Below are 26,669 nucleotides of genomic sequence, written 5' to 3' on the forward strand. Positions count from 1 at the left end.
TATATTTGGGTCCATCTTATGGGCTTTGCTATAATCACTAATTTAATTTTACTTATTTACTTTTTATATTTAACCTTTCGGTTGAGACTTTCGGTACAACCTTTCGGTCGAGACTTTCGGTACAACCTTTCGGTTGACCTTTCGGCCTAGACAACCTTTCGGTTGACCTTTCGGCCTAGACAGTACATAAGGTTTACAATCAATTTAGTAAAAAAAGTCGGTAAAACTAAAACAATCCAAAAAGTAATAAACAATGTTTGTTACAACTTGTTTAACCAGTAATAACAAAGAGTTGTGACTAATAGAATATCAACCAAAAGATGACGCTAAAAACCATGGCTTTTGCATCTTTGTTTGAAAAGTTATTGTTTAATTAATATTTAACAATGATTGGTGTAGTTGTTTGTTTTGTGAGTTTGATTAGTACAAACTAATTAATATATTGCTATGATGATAATAAGAAGAAAAAAAATTAATTTAGACATAAAATTTATTCAATATTTAGAAATTAATTGACTGCGCACTTAAAACTTAAAATATGATGTGTGACACATTAATGTGGTAATTTTAAGATTAATATTATTAATTATGATTACAATATATCGAAATTTCATATTTATTAAAAATTATAAGATTTTATAATATATAAGTTCATCTCTTAATATAGTATCAGAATTATTTTGAATCTATTTTAATGAAAATTTGTTGGACTTATCAAATCATTTAAAAATTAAATTTAAAATATATTTTTTAATAATTAATAAACTTCTTAATAATTTAATAAGGAGAATCAAATTGTGATCAAAGCAACTTTCAACGACTTCCTAATGCCTACGATAGTTTTTGATGCTCCAAAGAGATAAGTCAACCGAGAGTGTATGTCGCATTTATGTGATGGCCAATTGGCTGGCAAAGGGCAACATCATATATATTGAAGACTGAGACATGGCTTCATGGATTTTCCACTTCAAATGTCCATCAAAGTTCATTAGTGGAAATGTTTTTATCACGAAATATACTGTGCTTCAACAAATTAAACACAGTTAAGGTAAAGAGAATGCGTTTTAAGAAGTTTGGTGAGAAACCACATACAATTATTTTTTGTATAAAATAAGCCACATACATACCCCGTGCCTTGTAGAAAAATGCATAGAATGAACATTAAAATTTACCACATTTTATGTAAGTGGACATCACGAATTAGGCTTTGTCTGAATTTCGTTGACCAATCGAAGCAGGGTGATGGAATTGAGGCACGAGTGAGGAGAAGCACTACTACAGCTACAAGCCAAATACAAGCCCAACAAGAAACAAAATACGAGCTTTCCACTACTCCAAAGCAACTCAATGAAAACTTTTGAACCTATATATATCTTTATGTTATGTCTAACATGATTGCACTTGCATTAATGGGTGTGGAAGATCAAAAGCAAAGGGCGAAGGATGAGAGATTGTGTGAGAAAGTGAAGATGAAGAACAAGAGGAAGTTTGTTGGGGTGAGACAAAGGGCTTCAGGGAAATGGGCAGCAGAGATCAAAGACACTTCAAAGAAGATTAGGATGTGGCTTGGTACTTATCAAACTGCTGAGGAAGCTGCTCGAGCTTATGATGAAGCTGCTTGTCTCCTTAGAGGTTCAAACACTCGCACCAATTTCTCTACTCAAAGCTCTACTACCATTTCTACAAATTCTCCTATATCTCTAAAACTTACAAATCTCCTTCATCGTAAAGCCATGTCAAATCAAACTCAACTTCAAAACCATCCCTCTGCTATAACTCCAACTTTTCAAGGTGCAACTGCTCCCAATAACATCATGGTCATGGAACAAACCTCTGCTTCTAGTGGTCAAGCTCAGTCTTTGTTTGTGGTTCAGAACCAAGTCTCTAATAACTTGTATGGACTAGATATGAATATGATCGATTGTGCCATGGGTATCACACAAAATGCATCGCAGCTTCATTTCTCTTGGCCTTTAGCCCAACAAAGGATTAACGAATTACCATTATCAAAAGATGGTTTCAATTTAGAAGGGCAGTTATCAGACTCGGTGTATGCCACCAATGAGTACCACCATTTGGAAGATACATATGAATATAAGTATGAGTATGATGTCAATTATCCTCTCTCTCACTTTTTCTGCTTCACTTGATGAGGAAGAGAGTTCTGAAATGGCATGCTTTGTAGCTGCATACTCATAATATTACCCTGTATACATGTCATTTTCCCTAGAGGATAAATCAAGAGCACAAAATTTCAAGTTTCACCTCTGCTTCACCAAGTGTTTATAGGAATCAGTGAGAGGATTTATGGTATCATGGTACAAGCAAGTTTTACTCTGTCCAGAATGTAACTTCGATGTAACAATGCTTTTCAGCTCTTCCAAGTTAACCTGTACTGTGTATGATTGTACTGTGTATGATTGATGTCGCCTCAGACTTATTCACAACATTAATATAACCGAGGATCTATTGGAAATTTAAAGCAAGTATATGAAGTTAACATTGAGTAATAACCTTAAACCAAATTAATCGTGATAAATCGACTATACATCTTGATTAATCCAAGATTAAGGACTATGTCCGTATTAATATAGATTTATCCAAAAAATGGTCCATTCCATCCAATTCTATAAATAGGTTGAAGTTGGGATATGTAAGGTTATATTGAATAACTTTTTTTTTCTTAACTATTCTAAACTAACTTGAGCATTAGAGTATCTTTTGTAGGTATATCTTTCTCGGACGCAAGATGTTATTCATCATACCCTGGACAAAGAAATTTCGGAGACTACTCAATTGTGCAGAAGGAGGAGACATACTCAGTACTTGTAAGAACAATTGGCGTCCACCGTGTAACCAACAAGGACGTCGAAAAGATCTTATGATAGCAACAAGGAACATGTCAAACGATAGGCAGAAATCAGTCGACAACGGAATGATCGAAGCATGCCAGATGGCTTAACTAATTGAACTACAGAGAGAACTGACCAAATTAAAAATAATAATGCAAGAGCGACAATCATGTTAAGACAAGAGAACAAGTCTATGAAGATAAAATAAGAGAGGGGACTCATGCATTCCATAGTCCTAAAGACAAGTATAACAAAGAGACCTATGTGATGGGGGGAGCGACAGTTTTAACTAGGCCAGTTGAGTAATAGACTAATACCTCAATCCATACCTTAGTCACGGTAAGGGAACCTGACGACACCCCTTTGCTGATGGCATAATAGATGTTAAGCTCCCATCCAACTGGAAGGGTCTAACAATAGATTGAAATGACAAAATCACTTACCCAAACGAAAACATAAATGTTGATTTAACTAAGATAAGTTTGTACACCATAGATGATTTCCTCATATGCCGTGTAACTCCCACATCCCTAAAAGGGGGAGCCTTTAGTTGGCTCACCCGGATTCCCCCGTTGTTGATCGATTGCTATGACATATTGGTAGCCAAATTCGGAACACAAATCATGACAAGTCATCCACACCTCCTAACATCCATCACACTTGTGAGTATCTGACAAGAAAAAAAGAATCGTTGTCCTTGTTCATGGAAAGGTATCCTTAAACATCGGAAACCTCAATCTCAAGGTAGCTTTGCATCATATGGTCACAACTTTAAGACCAAGACTTTCACATAGAGCTTATGTAGAAAACCAACAGTAAATCTAGACGAGCCACATCAAAAGAGCTGCAAAATTATGCAATTTGAAGAACTACGAGATTTCAAAAGTAAGGTCATGGCATAAATGACACGTGAAAAAATAAGAGAGGTATATAAACCCAATAGACCCCACCCAACCTTGAAACTTATAAAACACTGAGTGCCAAGGTTCTCATAGTATACATTTCTCAATACAAATCGAGGTCATATTCTCGAGGAAGCTCTAAATGTCAAACTCATTTTGACGTTGGAAAATATCAACACTACCAAAAGCTAACACTCTCGAGCAGTGCAGATACCATCATGACTTCGGCCATGCTATCGATGAATGTCTGGCCTTGAAAGACAAGATTTGAAAATCTAATTCAGGAAGTCCACCTGTTTGTCAATGAGTAAGGATATCATACATTATCTTGTTCTCTAGAAAGAAGAGTTTACTATGACAGACAGGACTATTGGGATTAGCCATGCTGAGATGAGAATGACCGGCAAAGGCCGACACAAAGATCTAAATCTAAAAGAGAATAAAATCAAGAAGCACCACTTTGAGTGGTGATTAACACCATCATTGATGGATTTTCCGAAGGAAGGGTCTCCACTTAAGCTAGGAAGTGACAATAGTACAATCAGTCAATGTTCTGACCTCTCCTCCCTAAAGAAGATTGTCTCCAATCACATTCATGAATGTCAACTTCAAGGTTATCAACCTGATGGTCATAACAGTGGAGGTTGACAATTTCGCGGTAATAAAGATCTTAGACTAAGGGAGCTTAATAAACATTCTATATTGTAAAACCTTAAAAAAAACTACAAATCCTCGAGAGAGAGACATCTAACCTTATGATGAGCAAATCATCAGGTTATCGAGAGAATGAATAGAAACAAGGAGATACATAAACTTATACACGTAGTTTGGATAAGGAGTCCTGCAAATTAGGATCATCAAATTTTGATATCTCATCATTAATATATAAATAATAATTCTTTTCAACATAGTAAAGTATTAGTAATATTTTATTAACAATCATATTTTAAATATAATAAATTAATTAATTTAAATTTTAATACTTTAATATTTATTTTATTTTAATTATATAATTTGATTTATTTTAATTCTAGTTTATACTTATTTTTTTAATTTATTTTAATATTAATTTTAAATATATTTTTATTAATAATAATTTAATACTATAATTTTTATTTTTATTTAAAATTTAATTTATATTTTTGAAAACTAATTTTTTCATTAAATTACCTTTTAAATTTTAGTTTACACATTAATTTTTTACAAAATAAAAATTATTATATTGTATCAATTAAATCATGTAAAAAATTTATACTGATTTTCACTTACTTTTCGTCAATTCAAACAACTTTTTTTACTAAATTGTTTTCCTCTTCTTCTTTTTTCTCTTTTCACCGTTTTTCTAAAAATTTAACCGAGTACTTACTTTTTATGTTATCCAACCCTTCCACTATGTTACACGGTGGATTTACTAATTTACTGTGGAATGAGAAAATAGAGCGGAGAGTGGTGAGGTGAGTTACTGTTTACAATTGAATTTGTAGATTTCAATATGACTGTTTCTTCCTGCACCTCCATATCTTCTTCTGCCACCTCCATACACAACATGAAAATATATTTTTATCCTTCTTGTGTCACCCCATAGAATAGCTTCCGGATTATGTAATCCAGAAACTCATTTAAAAAAGACTTCCGGACTACATAATCCAGAAGCTAAATAAGACTTTCGGATTATGTAATCCGAAAAGTAATCATGCATTGGAAAAAAGGCTTCCGAATTATGTAATCCGGAAGCTAATTACAAATTTGAAAAATGACTTCCAGATTACATAATCCGGAATATTATAGAGGGGCATTTTTGGAAATTTAGAAATTTATGGAGGTGAGAGAAGAAGGTATGCAGGTGCAGGAAGAAAGAGTCTTTCAATATAAAGGGTGCGAAAGAAAGAGAATAATGGACCTAGGAGAAGCCCATCTTATGAATCAGCCCATAAAGAATGGACCTTTGGACATAATCGATTTAGAAGCTAGTAAAGATGGTCTGCCATAAGAAAAATGGTCAGGAATTATATTTTTACAAGGGAAGTCCGATTATATCTTTAATCATAATCAATTATGTCGATCTTAAACAAAAATTATGTTGAAATTATTGTAGTGAACCTTAATATTTTTTGTCATTAATAAAATTTTATTGCTAACATATCAAATTTTATAATTTTTCATAAACATATATTCAATTCTTTTTAGCAAAACATATTTCTAAAATTAAGTTGTAATATTCCTTTCATACGAATTTTGAAAATTAAGTTATAATATTACTTTCATTCAAATTTACAATTTTTTTCTCTAATTCATTATATATATATATATAAACATACATATTTAATTTAATTATTTAAAATTTAATCTTAATAAAACAAATCTAAAGATATTTATAAATAATTAAATTAAACATCTAATTATTTTCTTCGCTTGAATCAATCATATCATATCATCTATACATTTTTCACTTATTTCCATTCAATTTCTGTGTATTTAAATAATTTGATTTGTTTACTTTCTTTTCCTCTCTCTCTTTCCCTCTTTCCACTCTTATTAATGATGATTCATTGGTTAATTTAACGGGTCATAATTATGACCCGTTATCATGTGTAACTCTTATCACATATCTTATCATTCATTCTATCTCACGTCCACTTTTCTTTAAGAACGGAAAAATCTTTATTTAACTTTTTGCTAAATATATGAAAACAGATAAATGAATAATTAAATTTTGTCATTTGTTGATGAATCCCATTGTTTAAATGATTGGAGAGAGTAGACAAACCCTAGATTTAAAGTTCAAAGACGAAAATACTTTAGTATCTTATGTAAATCAATCTTAATTATTAATAACAATCTTTTAAAAATTGAACACCTTTAGACTTATGTTAAAAAGAAATCAAACACAAGTCTCTTAAATTACTTAGGTTAGACTCGATATTCAATAATGTCATTTACATTTACATATTTCAATATAAGTTGATAAAAACTAAATACAAGTGAGAAGTGAGACCTAGACCTACCTTTAAATTTATTTGGATTTGAAGAAATGAATTTAAGGTGAAAATGAGGGAAAAGTTGGATTGTTTTGATTAAGGAAAGGGTGGTGATATGTTAACATCATGAACAAAAATAAATACACATATGACAAACAAATAAATTAATGTTTTAATTATATGACGAGAATGAAGAAAGAGTATATAAAAGTCTCTAAATTTGTGATAGGTGTAATTGATAAAATAGTTTTTTAAAATAAATAAAGATGTAAGATTACAAATATATCTTTGTAGTTAAAATTAAATTAAAATGAAATATAATTAAATTGTTTTATGTATAAACAAATTAATTTTATGTAAAAAAAAATTACAACTTTTGACACATATATTTCACATAAATAAAATTTCTAAATTACTAAAAATCTTAAATAAATACAAATCCTAAATAATTTAATATTTTTCTTAAATAAAAATATGAAATAAATAAAATTTCTACATTATTCAAAATCCTAGCTACAAATCTATATTATTTAATGTTTTATTTAAATAAAAATCTATAAATAAAAATCATAAATTATTCAAAATCTTAAATAAAAATCCTAAATTATTTAATGTTCTATTTAAACAAAAATCTGAAATAATTAAAATTATTAAATTATTTAAAATCCTAAATAAATAAAAATCTAAATTATTTAATGTCATATTTAAAAAAAAATTAAAATACATAAATTTCTAAATTATTCAAAATTCTAAATAAATACAAATTATAATTTCTTTAATGATCTATTTTCCGTTTTATGAACATGATAAATTTATCTAGGTAGAATGCTTTTGCATCCTTAGTTAATGTAGTATTATATTATACTAATTCTCAAATATACTAAGATATATTTTCACCACAGTATAGTAAATAGAAGAATAATACTGCATTTATTCTTGAATAAACTAAATATAAAATGTCTTCACTTAACCATTTAATATATTTTAGTTTATGGTCAATTATAGTTTTTCATAATTATACTAATAAGTCTCATTTTTTTTAAAACACTTGCACATATGGATAAAAAGTCTTTTTTTTTGTAAATAAAAAACTATTAATAAAATAATTTCAGTCTTAAAAAATAAGTGGATATATGAACCCTTTAAAAAAAGATTAGAGTAGACAATATCATATATTTTTGGAACAGTGAAAAATACAATATACGAGGTTACACATATCACGAGCGAATAATGTATAATGGAAGTTCCTTTTTCTACAATTTGAATTTAAGAATTTGTATCATGCTTTTAAATTTCTTACCGTTAAGATTATGAATGCGTGGGATTGAGGAGGGATTATGATGAGGTGAGTGAATGAAAAAGAAGTTTGAAATTGAGAGTTGGGTGGACTTAAACATATCCCCACCTCCCTCGGGCGCCAAGGACCCACCACTTTAACCACCATTCACAATGCTCCACTCATTCAAAAATATTTCAATAATTGCTGCCCATTCAAACCCATTTCTTTCTTTCACAACTTCTTTTCTCTCTTTTAACTTTCACTTTTCAAAATAAATCATTTCTATTACTATAATAATATTAACATGTCTCGATACTATTTACATTTCGTAAACATATAATTAACAACTACTACGTAATAATAAGGATAAAAATAATAATTTTAGCTTAATGAATGAAATCAACAAAATGTATTTTATCGCAACTCATTAATTTAAACTAAATTACTACTTTTTTTTTATCAGCTAAATTACTACTTAAAAAAGGTAAAAGTCAATTATTTTACAGAAATTAAAAAACAGTTAAACTTAAAAATATTTAAATACAAAATTTAAGTAAACAAATCATGGGAAGAAGGCTCTAAATCTGATTAAAAAATAAAATAATAACTCTAAATCTGTTGAGATATAAGTACCATTATAAAGCCAGGTTCATTCTCAAGCATTGATCCCTCTTTAGGTCAGACCAAAAGCCATTTCGTACATCCCAATTCAGGCGAATAAAGTTCATTCAGAACACTGGTTTCCTAAATGCCACAATAGGAACTCCTGATCTCAATTCTCAAGTATCCGTATTCATACAGGTTTTAGGAATATCATTTTTCCATGACATGCTCGCAGCTATTTGATTCGCGCGTCCCGAGAAGTTTTGGCACTTACACCAAAATTAATCCAAACAAAACACTGAATATTAAAAACTTAAACAAGCGAACAGAAAAATGCAATTTAGTCATGATTTCCCGTACATGATTATTAAGGTAATCACTACGGGAATAAGGTAAAAATAGCGAGCATAAACATAAGAAATCAAATTTTGACATGGCCAATTCTGAATACATGATTGATGTCTCAAACAACAGAATCCTAAATCACCAAATAGAAGCGTAAAGACGATCGATCACTTCACAGTTTGAATGGACTATATCACACAGGAATAAAAACAAAAAGAACGAACAGTACGGGTGCAGGGCAATGTAACGAAGCATATACCCTTTTACTCGAAACAATTACAGTCATAACACCTTTAAATTATCAATAATCCTCAGGTTCCTCCTCATCTTCTGCTCCTTCAGCACCAACCTCTTCATAGTCCTTCTCAAGAGCAGCTAGATCCTCACGAGCCTCGGAGAACTCTCCTTCCTCCATACCCTCACCGACGTACCAGTGAACAAAGGCCCTCTTGGCGTACATCAGATCAAACTTGTGATCAATGCGAGAAAACACCTCAGCAACTGCAGTGTTGTTGCTAATCATGCATACAGCACGCTGCACCTTAGCAAGGTCACCGCCAGGCACAACAGAAGGAGGTTGGTAGTTGATACCACACTTGAATCCAGTAGGACACCTATCACAACAACATACATTAAACTTCATATACCAATTTAATGTATACTTAGATGGACATTTGGAAAATTGATCAGGCAAACATGGTTTGAAGTAAAATGATATATGTTTCAGTATATTTATTCTAAATGCAAGTAGCTGAATAATCCAAACATCATTTTAAAAACCACTGATCCAAAGTAAAAGTCGCCTGAGGTTGCTTAAATTTAAAACCAATTTTGTATCCAGAATCAGTACATTACTGTAAAACTTAACCGGACAAAACATGTGAACATTTTACCTGCATTTACGTTAATTGGGATCTCAATATGATTTCAGATCACTCGATGCGAAAGCAAACATAAATTTAAAGTGTCTGGTTTCACATCGCTAATGTGGATTTCCTCAGATCAGGTATAAAAACGTGATTTATATCAAAATCCAGGCAGTTTTTCGAAAACGCATCCAGTGAACAACATTGTTGAGTAAATAAATGACTAGATTGAAAGAAATTATACCAATCAACAAACTGAACAGTCCTCTTAGTCTTGATGGTGGCAACAGCAGCATTGACATCCTTGGGGACAACATCACCACGGTACATCAAGCAGCAAGCCATGTACTTCCCGTGTCTGGGATCACACTTAGCCATCATGCTGGCAGGCTCAAACACGGCATTGGTGATCTCGGGCACGGACAATTGCTCATGGTAGGCCTTGGCAGCAGAGATAACCGGAGCATAGGACGAGAGCATGAAATGGATGCGAGGGTAAGGAACAAGGTTGGTCTGGAACTCAGTGATATCGACATTGATGGCGCCATCGAACCTGAGGGAGGTTGTCAGGGAAGAAATGATCTGGGAGATGAGGCGGTTCAAGTTGGTGTAGGTGGGTCTCTCGATGTCAAGGGATCTCCTGCATATGTCGTAGATGGCTTCATTGTCCAACAGGACAGCCACGTCGGTGTGCTCCAGGAGGGAGTGGGTGGAGAGAACGCTGTTGTAGGGTTCAACAACGGCGGTTGAAACCTGAGGGGAAGGGTAAATGGTGAACCCTAGTTTGGACTTTTTGCCGTAATCCACGGAGAGACGCTCCAACAAGAGCGATCCAAGGCCAGACCCGGTGCCTCCACCGACGGCATTGAAGACGAGGAAGCCCTGGAGGCCAGTGCAGTTGTCAGCGAGCTTGCGGACACGGTCGAGGCACAGATCTACGATCTCTTTGCCAACTGAAAGGGGGAAATCAAAAATTAGGTTAAATTAAGTGAGTGAGAGTGTGACAAACAGTGAGGGAGAGAGAACGATGGATACCGGTGTAGTGGCCTCTGGCGAAGTTGTTGGCGGCGTCTTCCTTGCCGGATATGAGTTGCTCAGGGTGGAAAAGTTGGCGGTATGCACCGCATCGGACTTCGTCGATGACAGTGGGTTCAAGATCGACAAAGACGGCGCGGGGTACATGCTTGCCAGATCCGGTTTCGCTGAAGAAAGTGTTGAAGGCGTCGTGCGCGACTCCGAAGGAGGAGTCACTGCGATGGAAAGAAGGGAAAAGTTGTTAGAATGCGTGAAATGGAGAGAGAAAGAGAGATAAAGAGAGAGAAGAAAAACCTTGGCATCATGCCGTCGGGCTGAATGCCATGTTCGAGACAGTAGAGTTCCCAGCAGGAGTTTCCGACCTGGATCCCGGCCTGACCGATGTGAATGCTGATGATTTCTCTCATGTTTGGGATGGAAATGGAAGAGGGGGTTTTGGGTTGCAGAGAAGAAGAAGGGGGAAGGGAAGAAAGAGGAGAAAGAGGGTTAGGGATTTGAGAAGGCTTTGAGAGTGAGAGTGTCTCTGTTTACAAATATAACCCTTCAAAATGGGATTTGATAAACGTTTAGAATCCGTGCCTCTTCACTCTCCGTTTGGCGCCAGCCTATCAGACCCCACTCCCCTCACATCCCATCCTTTCCGCATCTCATACACACATCTAATTTTTAAATTTATCTTTTTTTATTCAACTATTAAACTAAATACTTTTCTAAATTATTTTCGTTTCATTCCGCTTTTATTACTCGTAACATTAAACTAAAAACCTTATTCATAATAAAATAACCAAAACAAAATAAAATTAAAATTCTTCATGGATATACATTTTTTTCTATCATCTAACTTCTGTGTCCGATAAAGACATGTAAAAAAAAGAGTTTATTAATCACGAAAAAAAATATCTTCGTTATTTAACTTATGTTCGTTTAAACTTTTTACTACGTATTAAGCCGGCTGCAAATAACATAAATTAAATTATTATTTTTATTATAGTTAACTTGTGAAGTAATTTTAAATTATATATATATATAACTATTTGGCCATTTAAATTTATATTAACTTGTTGATAAGTTATGTTATGTCATTTTATTGTAGTTATTAAAAAAGTAGGGTGAAATCAAGATAGGTGTGCTAATTTGATTATATATTTATTTGTTTCTAAAATTTAAATTCATATACATGTTCATTCTCGATTTTCGATATTTGATAGGCATAAAATTTAGGTTTCTAAATATTTATCATGAATTCAGTATAAAAATAATTTTTTTTCAATGTTAAAGAATAATAAAAATTATAATAGCTAAAATGTTAAAATAAAATATTAAATCATACTTATTTAAAAAAAGTTAAATATTATTTATTTTAATATTGATATTCTATTATAGGTTTATTTGTCATTCTTAAGAGATGACTTATCAAGAATGATTGTTGTTAGGCAAATTTTATTCTAAAGATACATTTATTTATTATGGTGTACTTATTTAAGCATGTTGATTAAGAGTGTTTAAAAATAGTTTACATGATAAAAAACAATGTTGCCATTTTTTTAACATAATTTTGCAGGCCGTATAAATTAACATGATACTACATATTTTCTTCTTCTTCACACTTGTAGCCTCGCAAAATTCCCTTCCAATCTACTTTGTTTACTCACATTCTCTAATATTTGTCTCTTTCTATTCAATGGATTAAAAATAATTGAATACAATTGTCTTCTTAAATTTTATGCAAAATTTTTAACTTTATGTTAATCTATATTTTGAAAATAACATAAATTAAATTATTAAATTAATTTTAAGTCTACATATATTATAAGATGTTTTTATCTTTATTTGACTTGAAAATTGAATCATAGTTATACGTTTCATTTCATATTAAATTTATATTTCAGTTTCAATTAGCATAATTTTCGTATAAAAAGCAAATTGAACAATATATTGTGTATAAATGTCATTGTTAGATACTATAAACCAAAACTTTGTTTATGAATAGTTTTCATAAGACAGCCTTCAATAGTATTTTTCCTTCAAGAAGATTTTTTTTTTATCTTCAATAATATTCAGACGTTAAGAGAATTGACTACATAACCATCTAGACAGATAATATTGCATTCAATGAAAAATAAATCAACCCAGGAAAAAAATTGAAATTATGAGAAACGTTACCATAATACTTGTAACTAAAAAGAATTGTAGGGTTTAATTACAAAGAAATTTCTCTTTTACTGAGGAGTTAAGAGAGTTGCAACATGATCATTTTAATATGTTATTGATAACAATAACACCAAAAATGACATAATAAGACACTTGTATAAGATTTATTCCAAAAATATAATTAAATTACATAAGTTGAACTGTAAATGAAAATGGTTGAAAGAAAATCCGAAATAATCAAATTATTCGCTTATAAAAGGGGTAAAATAACCAAAATGTGTAAAATACCTTCTCTCTTCTAATCTTTCACATCCAATTACGTTATAATTTCAACGATATTTACTTACTATGTTTTTGAAAAAAAAAAAACGTAAAAAACAAAAGAGAAATAAAACATTATTTTCTATTAATGTTGATTGACTGTAATAAAAAACGCACAAAAGTCAAAAATTACTCTTATAGCAAGATTGAAATGGCTCAAAGACTAATAAAACAGAAGTTTGAATTGAAAATCATCTTCAGTGATATTTTGAGAAGATCCAAAAACTTAGACAAAATATAAGTTAATTAGACAAAAGTACACGGAACTATGTAACCGAATAATTATACTTAAATTGATCATTAATCAAATTAGTCATTAATTAAGCTATTTGTTATTTAAATATATTGTTTGTCACAAAAGCTATTAGTCACTTGTTGTACTCCTTTAGCAAATTCTTTATGTCATTTAGAGAGAGAAGTTAATTAAATTATACAAAGTAAAAGCAAATAATTAATGATATAATGAAATTCACTTCATATATATTATGAAGTGAAAAGAAAGTAAATTTAGATCAAAGATTGTTGGAGTGAATAAAGACAAAAAAGTAAAACTAAATAAATATTTATTTGAGTAAGTAAACATAAAAATGTAAGAAAATTGATTAAAGGTGATTTGAATACAATTTTCTGTGAAGAGAATCAAACATGTATAAAAAAATTGTTATTTCAAATATCTAACAATTTTGTAGTGTTGTTTTTATTCTTTGTCACTGGCTATAATAAATTCAATACTGAAATAAATAAATAAATGTTAAATAAGACAAGAAAACTATTTTAGTTTAAGAAAACTATTTTTTAGTCATAAAATTAATTCATGTATTTATTGTTTTCTTTTGAAAAATATAATTGCATATATATCATTCTTAATTTTAAATATATTATCAATAGAGGTTTTTGTTATTTTTAATAATACTCTTTTTATTCAATAACATGCTTTAAACACTATATTTTAAAAAAATACTATAATTTATTTTTATATATTACTTTTGATACTACAATTACAAGCTATATTGACTGTAATATAACTTTTTTATTATAACAAACAGTAATTTAAAAATAATTATTATAATATTTAATTAATTTAAAAATAGTCAAAACATCTTTTTAAAGTGTATTAAATATACTTCGTTAATAATTACTTTTTAGGTATAAAATAACAAACACCTATATAGATCAAATTCAATAAAGTAAAAAAGGTAATTAAGTTTTAAAGACAGAATTATTCTTTGATATACATTAAATAGTCATTTTCTTGAAAAATGAAATTAATTATTAAAAACAATAAAAATCACTAATGACAATAGAATAAAATCTAGAAATAAACTATATATAATTATAGTATTTATAAAAATAACAAATACATTGCTTAGTCAAAATTTTAATTATAAATAATGCAATTATTTTGATATAAAATGTTTTTATCGTCTTAATTATTATATTTAGAGTTAACCTAATTATAATTGATGATAAGAATAGAAAAAAAAGTAATAAAATATGAAGGATGAAAACTAAGTTGCATTTACAGAAATTGAAAACGTAGTTAAGTTATGATAAGTAGTATTATGTAAAGTTTGAAAAGGGAAATAATGATAATTAAGAAAGTTTATAGCATAGATAGATAAAAAAAATAATGTGCTTAAAGAAGTAAAAATAGGAAGAATGTGGTAATTAAGTTTGTTGATAAAAAAAAAAAAAAAAGGGAATAAAATATGAGAAATTTGTCCTTATATTAGATGGATGGATTTGGATGGTGAGATGATTTAAGAAAGGAGGTTGGAGTGGTGGAGCAGGACGGCCATGTGCTGTCACCCACTACCCACAATTATTACCAGACAACCAAACAAAACAACAACACACCACATTCTTCACTTCTCTTCTACTAATATCTTATATTTTCTCTTATTATCAATTCATTATTTCACTAATTCATTTTTATAAATAATCAAAATTAACTCAATACAGTACAATGCTCTTTTTTTTTCAACTTATTTTTGTGATTCAATATTTACATCAAATCACTTAAATCTAATCCATAATAAGAAAGGGACCGGCAATTATGCTCGGTTATTTTAAAAATAAATATTCAATAATTCAATAAAAATAATTTCAAATTTTTAATCAGGGATATTATGCTTTTCATAAGTTTTTTTTTTGTTATTTTAATACTTTAAAAAACTAAACATGATTTGATGTTTTAAAACAAATCATTAGATTTTTTCTTTCATTTATAGATAAGAAACAATTCAATGGCTAAAAGAAAATATAAAGATTTTTAAAAAGTTGTGTTTTTTTACACTACATGTTTTTTACGAATTTTTTTTCATCAGTCAGTGCATTAGCAGTATTGTAGTTCACTCATACAAAGTTAAAAGTATAATGAATTTTTGATAAATTTTTTTTTCTTTTTTACAAAACATACCATGGATTGAGTGGTCAAAAATATACACTTTGTGGTTTTAATTATTAGAATTAATTTTAAACCAATATAAATGTTTATTATATATAATTTATAATTACAATTCTCTAATTAATCTTAACTCACTTTTAGAATAATTGTTTTTATTCACTCAATGAATTAGTGGAAAAAACTTCATCTCCAAAGTTTTTTTAGAGTTAAAGTGGATTTTTTTCTCTAAACAACCATTATAATTACATTTTTCTCCTTTTTCTATATGTAGTTTTTATTTTATTTTATTTTTGAGTTATAACCTAGTTATTTTGAATTAGTTATGTTGAATTAGGAATAAGATTGCAAAGTAAATTATTTGTGTCCCATTAGCTTGCAAAACTCCACCTCATCCCGTTATCTATATTAATTTTTTATTGTCGCCTATAATTATTTGTTGTTAAATGTAATTAAATATCTTTATTCATTATGATTAATATTAAATGTTTATAATTACCTATAACACCCCGGAAATATATCTAATTATCTAGATACACGTTTTACATATTTCTATACAAACTTTTTTCAAAATATTTCTATTATAAGATTATGATTTATAGAAATACAAATATTTACATATTCATAGTTCAAAATAAAACTCTAAAACTTTTAAGTCTCCTGCACCTGTATGCCCATCTGCTCGTGTACATAGTACAATCATCGCTGTTCAAACACAACATAAAACATCACATGAATCTACACATCCAAAAAATATTCAACAAACAACGTCTTCTGGAAGACCCGTATTAAGTAAGTCTTACCATATACTAACACCTAATCTAAAGATTACTAGCGAATCCAACAAAAATGATAAAGGTAAGTTCAATACAACTCAAGTCATGCATCTCATATGTCACGGTGTGCATGAACTCTCCCATCATGTTCTTACCCCTTGATATCTTAGTCTATGTGATTTAGATCATCAGTGAAACTCAAAGATTTCTGTTACCACATAGGTATCAATACTTAATACACAAACAAACATCAGTCGATACATTATCCAAAATGTATGAATTCTATCCCATACTATTTTCATCATAGAATATCATTCAAAACGCAATCCAATATATTTAGAATCCTATTTAACATTAAACAACAACACTTAAATACTAAACCATTAAAATCTAATATTTTTCACGAGTTTAAATAATATACAAACAAACAACACAATATATATATATATATATATATAGAACATGTCTGCAAGAGAAATTGAATATTGGAACCACATCCCCTTTGCATTCAAATATTATATCCTATGATGCTATTAAAAATTAAATTTAGTTTCTCTTACCTTAATTGTTTGTTTTCCAAACAACTTCTATAATTTTATTCCTCACCGTCTATATAAGCTTCAAGATTTACGAACCTAATGCAAATTATTCAAACTAAACAAAAATTCAGTATATAGTAGAATAAGTTGAGAGGATTAAACTTCTCAACTGGCCACGCCAAGATTGATGACTAAATCCTAAGGAAAAATAAAGAACAAATGATCTTTAGAGTAAAATTGAACTTACTCTATTTGAAAATCTGATTGATAAAAATGTTCATTAATTCGTCAACGGTTAGAACGTGGTCCGATCAGATTCTAAAATAGATAAAAATTGAAAGAGTATAGTAAAAGATAAGGAGATAAGAGAATATGGAGAGGGAGAAAAGAAAGAAGAAAAAGAAACGTGGTGGGGGCGACTTTGCACCTTTATTCTTTCTTTTTTTTAACATTCTTACATTACCAATTTTATATTTTATTTTATGGTTTATTTTAATATTTGTTTCATAATAAGCTTTTATTTTTACTTGTAATAAATGATAAATTAATTTTATTTTTTTAATTATTCTACCTGCAGTAAAATATTGTTTTTATAAGATACTAAAAAAAATAGAAATTACAAAAGAAATTGTTAATTTTCTTAAAAACAAATTATACAGCTTGACCCACAAATTCAAGCCTATAGCTATGTGTGATGGATTAGATATATTAACTCACAAGTGTTATACAAGATCGCTATTATCAATATATTTTTATACATGTGAAATACAAGATGGGTAAGAACGGGACTCTCGAACCCGCATTTATAAAAATTGAATAAAATTAAAACTCTTCATTAAATAGCTGTTTTTCTTTAAGTTAATATATATATTTTTTAAACTATCAATTGTTAAAGAATACTTTTTACTTAAAAATATATGGGTTAACATCCTAATCCATGAGATTTTTATGGCATTTTGATTCTAAGACTTTTTTTTATATGATGTTTTGTGGTCGTGTAGACTTTTTTACCTGACCCTGTGTATCATTACCCAGTTTTGTAAAATATAACAAATTTAAAAATCTATTTGTGATGGGCAAAAATTATTGATTTTTTTAATTGATTTTGTGTACATTTTTATTTTTTATATTTGATGATGAATTTACTAGTTGGAATCAAATGAAACCTAAAAGTCTCGGTATCCGGTTCAGGTTAATCGATATGTTTAAAATGTATTAAGATTAATAAAAGATTAACGAGTCCAAATCCTACGAGAAATTTAGATAATAGACCCTTAAACATGATTTAAACGTTAATCTAACCCAACAGTTACGGATTCATTATAAACATATAAATAGTAACAACTTTCGAAAAAAATGTACGTCATTATTACACATTTATTGCATCGAGCATAAAAAATTGAGTACTTATTTGAGCGTTAGAGCACCTTTTTGAAAGTTTTCTCCCGACCTATAACCTACAAAGAAGGAAAAATTTGACTGAAGCAGAGGAACAAGAACCGAGGAAGAGAGACTAAGCCGAACAAGTTCGTGAAGTAGAAATAGAAACGTATACCGACAACCAAAGCAAATGAGTGAATTGTTCAACAGATGAAAGTTCTCTCAGTCTCTTTTGTACGATAACAATGAACTTTTTAGTTTTCTTGATAAAAATAATAAGTTGTTATTAAATCATTATAATAATTAACAAAGAATAAATTAATTTTATAACTATTTTATTTTAATGTTATTTTGTATATGTAAATAGTTTTTATTGTAATAGTAGTTATATCGATTGCTTAATTATATTTATTATTTTTAAAATCGTAAAAAAATATAGACATATACATCTTACGCATATATTTTCACCATGAAATAAAATTAAAGTTAGTCTTAGAAAACTTGTGCGAGGCATGAATAATAATAGGTTAAAGGGGTTGATCATGGATTTGAGAATTTATATGATTGAAGTAATATTCTAAAATCCCTTATAAGTTTATTTTAGTTACATCTATAGCTTTATTTGTTAAATAAAACAATTTCAGGAGAATTATTTATAACATTATATATTCTCATGGTGTACGTATTTATTTTTCCATTCCACTCCTAAATAAATATTAATATTTAAAATGGTCACATCCACTAAAATGATTTTAAAGTATCCTATATCTTCAAATAAATATTATTCAATATTAATTAACTCACAAGTAATGACACACAATTAAGAAGGTTTGGGTAGTTATATTATCAATGAACAGTATTAATTAGGTATTTCATTTAAAAAATTTGGGGATCCCTATCCCAAGGGCTTAAATTATTTGATGATGTTTTTAAATTTTGTTCCTTAATTTTTTTGTTTTATCTCACTCTGTTCTTATGTTGCATTTACAATAATTAAAAAAATGTATATTTCTTGCTGGGTTGGTGATGTTGTTGATGGGAAATTTTCCTAAGATATGATGTTTTGTTGCATGCATGAATTGGTAGTTGAATCTTGCTTCAAAAGAGGTCAAATTGTTTTTGTAATGTTTGGGGCCATATGCTGCACGAATGAGTACTGTAATGATAGTTCCACAAAACCTTAATCCATGTTGAAATAAATAAAAACCTTGCATGATAAAATTGTTGAAATACATTTTGAGGGAGAACAAGTTTTGTTTTAACATTGGAGGGTTTATGTATGAGTGTTACAAACACGGAAATATTTATTTTTAGTATCCATTTTTTCTTATTAATTATTTATGAAAGTATGTGTTAAACTTTTACTCAAAAGCTTAAGCAATAGATAGAGAAAGAGAGGTTGAAGAAGGTCTTAGTACTTAATATTTTGAGTTAGGTGCATATCCATAAATCTCATTTTAGCTTGTTATATTGGTATTTGGTTTGTAAAAAAAAGTTGGAGTAGTTTGATGTAGTTATATGTTACCTTATACTTATACAAGTACAAGTGAAACAAAAAATAAAGAAAATTGATATAGTCTTTCGTAAATTTGAATATTAAAAAAAATGAAACTTTACTGTAAATATTTTGCTAAAATATAAATATTTAAAGATAAAAAAAATATACAATGAAAAATATAAAAGGAGAACATAAAGTTTTATCTGTAAATATTGGAATCGATGAAATGTTGGATTAAAATATTTATTTTAACATATAATTGTAATATTATCCAGTATAGACTAATGAGAGTTGGGGAGTTGAAATATCCAATTCATCCCACATATTATTATTTTGAGACATTAAGTAGCTTGCATGACTCACTTGATTGACTCAAATTATTGTATCTTTATAACAAAACGAACAATTAATTTGATATAAAAGATAAAATAATTTTAATATTCTTTTAATTTATAAATGATTGTATAAGAAATTGTTTTATTTTATAATTAAATAATATTTTATTAGTTATTATTTGAAAATATTTTTCAAAGTATTTTAAAAAAAATTAAGTCTATCTTACACATGCATTATATTAGACATTTATTTTGATGTAAATTAAACTGCATAATACACGTTAGTTTACCTTTGTTTGGATGGATGATGAAAAGTGAGAAAAAAAAAGAGAATCATAATGTAAAGTTAAAGAATTATAATTAAAAATATTAAGTTATTTGAATTAAATGAAAAAGAAAGAAACAAGATAAAAAGAGAGAAGGAGTGACTGAAAATATTGTAAGTTTGTAATTGAATGAAGTGAAAATATATGATAATTTTGTATATATTGTCAAAAAATGTTATTTATGTCATTATTTAAACATTTAAGGTTTTAGGACTTTAGGATTTTTAGAGTTTAAGAGTTTAAGATTTATGGTTTCTTTTTAGTATTAATAATTTGTTGCTTCAGCTTATATTTGACTAAGATTAGACAATTGATTTATTAATTAAAACATTATCCTCTTTTCTTTGCTTGCTTTATACATTAATATTATTAACATGATTTGCATCTTATATAATCAATTATGTATTATGTAGGTTAATGTCTCAAAAAAGTTTATGATGTTTTAAGTTTCATAATTGACCAGTAATTTTATAAAAAATTATCATTAGTAATTAACAACAATTATTTAAGAACATTATTAAGAATTCATTATGTCTAACTCTTCTTAAACGTCTTTGTTCTTTATTGAAAAGTTATGATTTACGCCTATTTTTATTATCAAAATCACGTATTCAAACTCATCAAATCACCTTTTTTTTTCTTTATATAATTACTTTACAAAAAGGAAAATAAAATTTTAATACACTTTTTTTTTATGTTGAGGATATAAAGTGTGATAATAGAGGGAGTATAATAGCTTAATTAATCTCGGTAAGAAATGTCATTGATAAGTGAATTTCAAACATAACTTAACTTTACCACAACACTAACTTAATAAGAAAATATTTACACTCACTTTTATATTATTATTTGATCATATTTTTAATTGATATGAAATCTTAAACACGCTCACTCGTGTTCACCATATCGAACATTGGAATAGAGGGGGTCCGATAGTGAGTGATATAATAAACTCAACAAACTTCACTGAGTTGTACATTAATAAACTCTTACACCATGTTAATAAATAAATTTTAAATTTAATTCAATCTCACAAAATTAATTTACAATGTAAGAATTTTATCTAACTTATATAATCATATCACTAGAAAATATAGAATATACATTAGTATTTATAAAACAATGGATAAAACAAAACATAATGACATAAATTCTAATAAAAATTATTAAATTTGATAAAGTTGTTATGTTAATTAAGTTGTCACACAATACTTTCTATATGGAACCAAGGATATATTGGAGTATTTGATCAATAGTTTGAAGTAATGTAATAAAAACTTGGAGGTGGTGCACTACTTTATTAAAGTGAAGTTGAAGATGTATAATTTAAGAGACCATAATCTTCAACAAGTATAAAGCAAAATCAATAACGTAATTTTATCATAATCTTAAAAATAAGGTTTGATGAAAAAATTAAAAGTGAAATTTAATATATATATAGAGAGAGTTAAAATATATAGAGGCACGAATTACCTTCTTTCACATGGATAATGAATTTTGGATAAATGTCTCGATTTAATTAAATAAAATAAGTATACATTTTTAACATATTCGAATTATTATCATATTTTCCAATAGTGTGTTTATATAGAAACAAATTAGAGAGTAATTTATTTTTATAGAAAATATAAAATGTTCTATAATAAAATATATTGTTTTGGTTGAAAACTTTAAAAGAAAATGAAAATATATAAATTTATAAGAGTAATTTGAACATTTACATAAACAATTTCAAATTCCAAATAAAAAGTCAGAATTTAAATTTTTTTATACTTCCTCTTCTTTCACCTCTACAGTTTTTCTTTTCATATTCTCTCATCAACTTAATAAATGTGTTACCGGTTTGATTTTGGTTGGAATATCTTTAGTTTATTTAAATTGAAATGTCAAAAATTGGTCAATGTGAATGTAAATAACTCAATATTATATTGGGATGATATTAACAAGTAATCTTACATTATTTCTCAATCAATATTAGTTAAAAAATTTGTTAACATCCATCGAGTGTTTTCTGATTGATGTCAAATACAAATTTGTTTTTTTTGGAATAATTTTTCAGTTAAGATGAACTAGATATTTTTTTTCTAACATAAATCGAGGTTGTTGTTTCAGCATTGCTTAGAATTTTCTTAATTAACAATAATAAAGTTATTTTTCAATTTTTTTTATTAAAGATGGTGAGATGTTTTTTTTTTTGGTTTTTGCTTCAAAATTTTAAAACAAACTTTTATTCCAAATTAGGTTGCGAAAATATTAGAGTAGTTAATAATGGCAATGGTTGAATTGTTAATGAAGTTACTAGTAGTAATGATGTTTGTAATGAGTATTAATTAGTAGCACTGACGTCAAAATATAGATGTAATAATACTGCTAACAATAATAATTAATTAGTAATGATAATAACGGTGATAGTTATAAATAAATTATAATAATATAATAAATATTTCTAGTGATTAGTGAATACGTTATTAGTTAAAAAAGTTATAACAATATTAGCTATAATATTGTTTAATGATGACGAAGATAATAACTAAATTTATATATGTAAGAATTGACTATTGTTTTAAATAGATAAAATGTACTGAATTTATTAATTTGAAAAAAAAGGAGAAAATGTGAAAATTTATAATACAGAGAACAGAAATTTTGTAATTTTTGAATGAAAAGATAAAAAATGAAAATGCAATGTTGGGAGGCATATTATTAAGGTTGAGAGAGAGATATTTATGAGTGATGAGAGAAGAATATTAAATGGCATAATTCTTAATTGGCACTTGGTAGTTGGCACCCACGTGCCCAGATTCTTATACATGTGCACAATGTGTACTCCTCCTTCTTCGTCACTACGACCACTCACTGCATACGTACATTCTTCTGTATATCAAATGCAGATATTTTAATTCAAATATTAAATTTAAGTTTTAGATGTTAATTTTTTTTTATTCAAATGTGCAAAATCATTTCTGAACTTTTCAGATTCAAGTTGTTAATTCTAATGTCCAAAAATTTACAATTATATATATGTTTTTATTAGTAGATTGATACTAAATTAATTTTTAGATTTGATAAAACTGTAACAATATTACCGTTTTGGATTAAATTTCAACTCTATTTTTTTTATTTGAGTGAAAATTTCTTAATTTGAGTAAAAATATTGCTGAAAGTAAAGACTAAGTTTATTTTCTAGTTTTACTTAAGTGAAAATTATTAGTTTGAGTGGAAATATAAAAAAAATCAAGTTTAAACAGTCCAAATATCATCATTTAATCTCAATTTATCCTTAATCATTCAATATATATATATTCACTTCAAACTCAAACTATAGAAAATTACTTATCTAAATCATATTCAAAATTCTACACTTTAATATGTATAATCTAGTTATTATATTTACAAAACTATCATATTCAAAACATTTTAAACAATTTTCTATTAGTCAATTTGTTTAAAAAAATATATAGTTTTTCATATAAATCAAGATATATTAAGATTTTATAAAAAACATAAATAAATTTCTTTACGTAATTTATTGCTCTAAAAAAAAGTTTTCAACTCAAACAAGAAAGCCACTAAAAATTTAAATATTTAAAATAAAATATTCAAACAAATATTTGAAATAAAATAAAATTGATAAATAAAAAATCTTAAGAGTAATTATGAACTTCTGTTATTTGCACAAATAGTTCAAAATGATTATTAACAAAAGAAAGAGAATTTAAAAAAAAAAGAGAAAGAGAATGAGGAAGAGTAAGAGAGAAAAAAAAAAAAGAGAATGGCGAGATGGGTGACAATGTGGGATGACTCGCCCTGTGGTCTGTAAAATGTGGTTTGAGTTAGCTCGTCCTGTGTGAGGACTACAAACTCATTTCAATGACTCGTCTTGCATAAAAGGTAACATGTGGATACGCGAGCTAGCCTGTATAAGAAAACTATTTTTTAAAATTAAAATTTCATTATTATAAAAAAACATACTTCTGCTGTTGGAAAATTAAAATTTCGTTCGTGTTTTAATTCATTCAATTAAGATAAAAAAATAATTAAATTTTCATTTTGCATATATTTTCCCTTTATATATATGTCAATGTATGAGAGTATCTTATCAAAGTTTTGTTACAAAATATTTTAATGAAATATCTTCTTTGTATTATTTTTTATTAAGAAATTTTAAATGTAAAACTTTACTTAAAACTAAATCCACTCTTATTTTTAATATTAACTTTTTTAGATGATTAAAATAAAACATACTTTTTTAGTAAATTATTATTTTTAAATAAAATAAAATAAAGGTTAGATTAGAATAATAATGTGTGAGTGAAATATGATTTTTTTTTTTAAATTCTATCTAAGGTGGATCTTGAGGTACAATTCCTTGAAATAAAGTATCTAAAACCGTACATTTAACATGTTAATTAAGAATGTAAACTCTAACTTAGGTGTTGATGCCCATTCCAAGAAAGGTTCATTAAAAATATTTAAAAAGGAAAGAAATATTTATAGAGGGAAAAAAGTAAATGAATAGAATGAAATACAGATTAAAACCAAAACTCAAAGATCTCTAAAGAAAATCCTTAAACCAATGGATTGATCTAAAATGTGTAGCCCATCCATGAAACTTTCACTAAAAAACAAGAAAAAAGAAAGGATGTAAGAGAAACCAATATCTATAAAAAAATAAACATAGGGTCATGGGTTCTTACTAATAAAAATCAAGTAACAGAGAAAAATCGTAATTAATTTTGAAATATTGAAAGTCCTAACAAAAGATAAATTTGTTAATGATGAGATAAGATAAGATAATATTCTCATGGTAAGATACAATAAAATCCTTATAAAATAATTACAATATTATAGCATCATAAAAGATAAAAATCATTTAATATGTTTCCATGAAAGTTATTGATAAATTTGTCCTTGAATTTTAGCATTAAATATTTTGTCAAATTCACTCTTAAAATTAAAGGTATCATCAAAATATTATGCCAAAATGATATTGAAAAACAATTTCATCAATTTCGTTGCTAACTTTTGACATACAGCTTAAATTAACGTAATCTCACAAAGAAACTTATTAATTTGATCCTTTGTATGTGGATCGATTTTAACCCATTTTTAAAATAAGATTTTTTTTTATTAATTCGTTCAATGAATGAGTTGAAAAAACTTCAAGGTCTACTTAAGTGAGCTAAAGTTAAAGTGAAAGAAGATTTTACCCATATAACACTAAAATAAAATTTAAGTAAAAATAAAAAAAGTAAATACAACTATCATCTTTAAAGTTTTGTCTTCAAAATACAATATATTATTTTTTTATAAAAATTAATAAATTATATACTGATTATATATACAAATTATATTTTAATATATATATATATATATATATATAACATTTATAGTTTCATATTATATAACAAATTAATATTAATTTTCATATTATAATAAAAAAATATTAATTTTAATTTTAATTTTAATTATTAATACATATTTTTATTAATATTTAATTTTAATTTATTTTAATTCTAATATATATTTCTAAATTCTTTTATAATTTTTTTAAAAAATTATTATATTGATCAAATTTGTAAACTTACATTTTAAAAAAATTAAAAAATCTTTCACAATCATCACATCACTTACCAACTTCATTAAATTATCCTCACAAATCTATTCTAACATACCCCATCCAAACAACCTCAATTTCCTCTCAAATCGCTCTAAATCCACTTCCTTAAATCTTATTCCCAATCCAAACATAGTCAAAAGATTTTGAATTGGAAGTGTTCACTGTTACATATATTGACTCAACTCATTGGATATACTATTTTAAAATTCTAGGTAAGAAGGCTTGTAAATCACGCTCTTTTATTCAAGGTCTTGCTTTTTCATAGTTTGTAAGATTTTGTTTATTGTCTGATATTTGATTTGGATATTGGAGATATTTTTTATTTTATTTTTAAACCCCTTTGGAGTACTAATTCTTATGTTCTTGGTACTTTTATAAAGAATTACTTTAATAAATTCTGGTAATTTATTGGTATATTTATTTTGTAGATATTCTTTAAAGAAATGTATAAAATTCACA

General features: G+C 27.4%; 2 protein-coding genes across 2 annotated transcripts; one reads left to right on the forward strand and one right to left on the reverse strand.

The window, feature by feature from the left end:
• The first annotated feature begins 1,399 nt into the window (after window positions 1-1,399).
• On the forward strand, window positions 1,400-2,486 carry LOC137809773 (ethylene-responsive transcription factor ERN3). Its single transcript, XM_068610857.1, has one exon. It carries the CDS (start codon window positions 1,410-1,412, stop codon window positions 2,148-2,150), a length of 741 nt encoding a protein of 246 aa, XP_068466958.1. The 5' UTR covers window positions 1,400-1,409; the 3' UTR covers window positions 2,151-2,486.
• Window positions 2,487-9,028: 6,542 nt separating this feature from the next.
• Window positions 9,029-11,550, reverse strand: LOC137812127 (tubulin alpha-5 chain). The gene is made up of 4 exons (XM_068614031.1): window positions 11,155-11,550; window positions 10,861-11,075; window positions 10,070-10,778; window positions 9,029-9,573 (listed from the first exon to the last, which is right to left on the reverse strand). The coding sequence occupies exons 1-4, from the start codon at window positions 11,265-11,267 to the stop codon at window positions 9,261-9,263; spliced, it is 1,350 nt and encodes a 449-aa protein (XP_068470132.1). The 5' UTR covers window positions 11,268-11,550; the 3' UTR covers window positions 9,029-9,260.
• Between the last annotated feature and the right edge of the window lie 15,119 nt (window positions 11,551-26,669).

This window comes from Phaseolus vulgaris, chromosome 2 (genome assembly GCF_000499845.2).
Source record: "Phaseolus vulgaris cultivar G19833 chromosome 2, P. vulgaris v2.0, whole genome shotgun sequence".
NCBI classification, from domain to species: Eukaryota; Viridiplantae; Streptophyta; class Magnoliopsida; order Fabales; family Fabaceae; genus Phaseolus; species Phaseolus vulgaris.

What these genes read in the sequence shown, in the direction of transcription:
- LOC137809773 (XM_068610857.1), top strand. Translation starts at nt 1,410, where the DNA reads ATGGGTGTGGAAGATCAAAAGCAAAGGGCGAAGGATGAGAGATTGTGT.
- LOC137812127 (XM_068614031.1), bottom strand. Translation starts at nt 11,267, where the DNA reads ATGAGAGAAATCATCAGCATTCACATCGGTCAGGCCGGGATCCAGGTC. An exon ending in CCCGACGGCATGATGCCAAG is followed by an intron (nt 11,076 to 11,154) that starts GTTTTTCTTCTC and finishes TTTCCATCGCAG; the next exon opens with TGACTCCTCCTTCGGAGTCG. An exon ending in CGCCAGAGGCCACTACACCG is followed by an intron (nt 10,779 to 10,860) that starts GTATCCATCGTT and finishes TCCCCCTTTCAG; the next exon opens with TTGGCAAAGAGATCGTAGAT.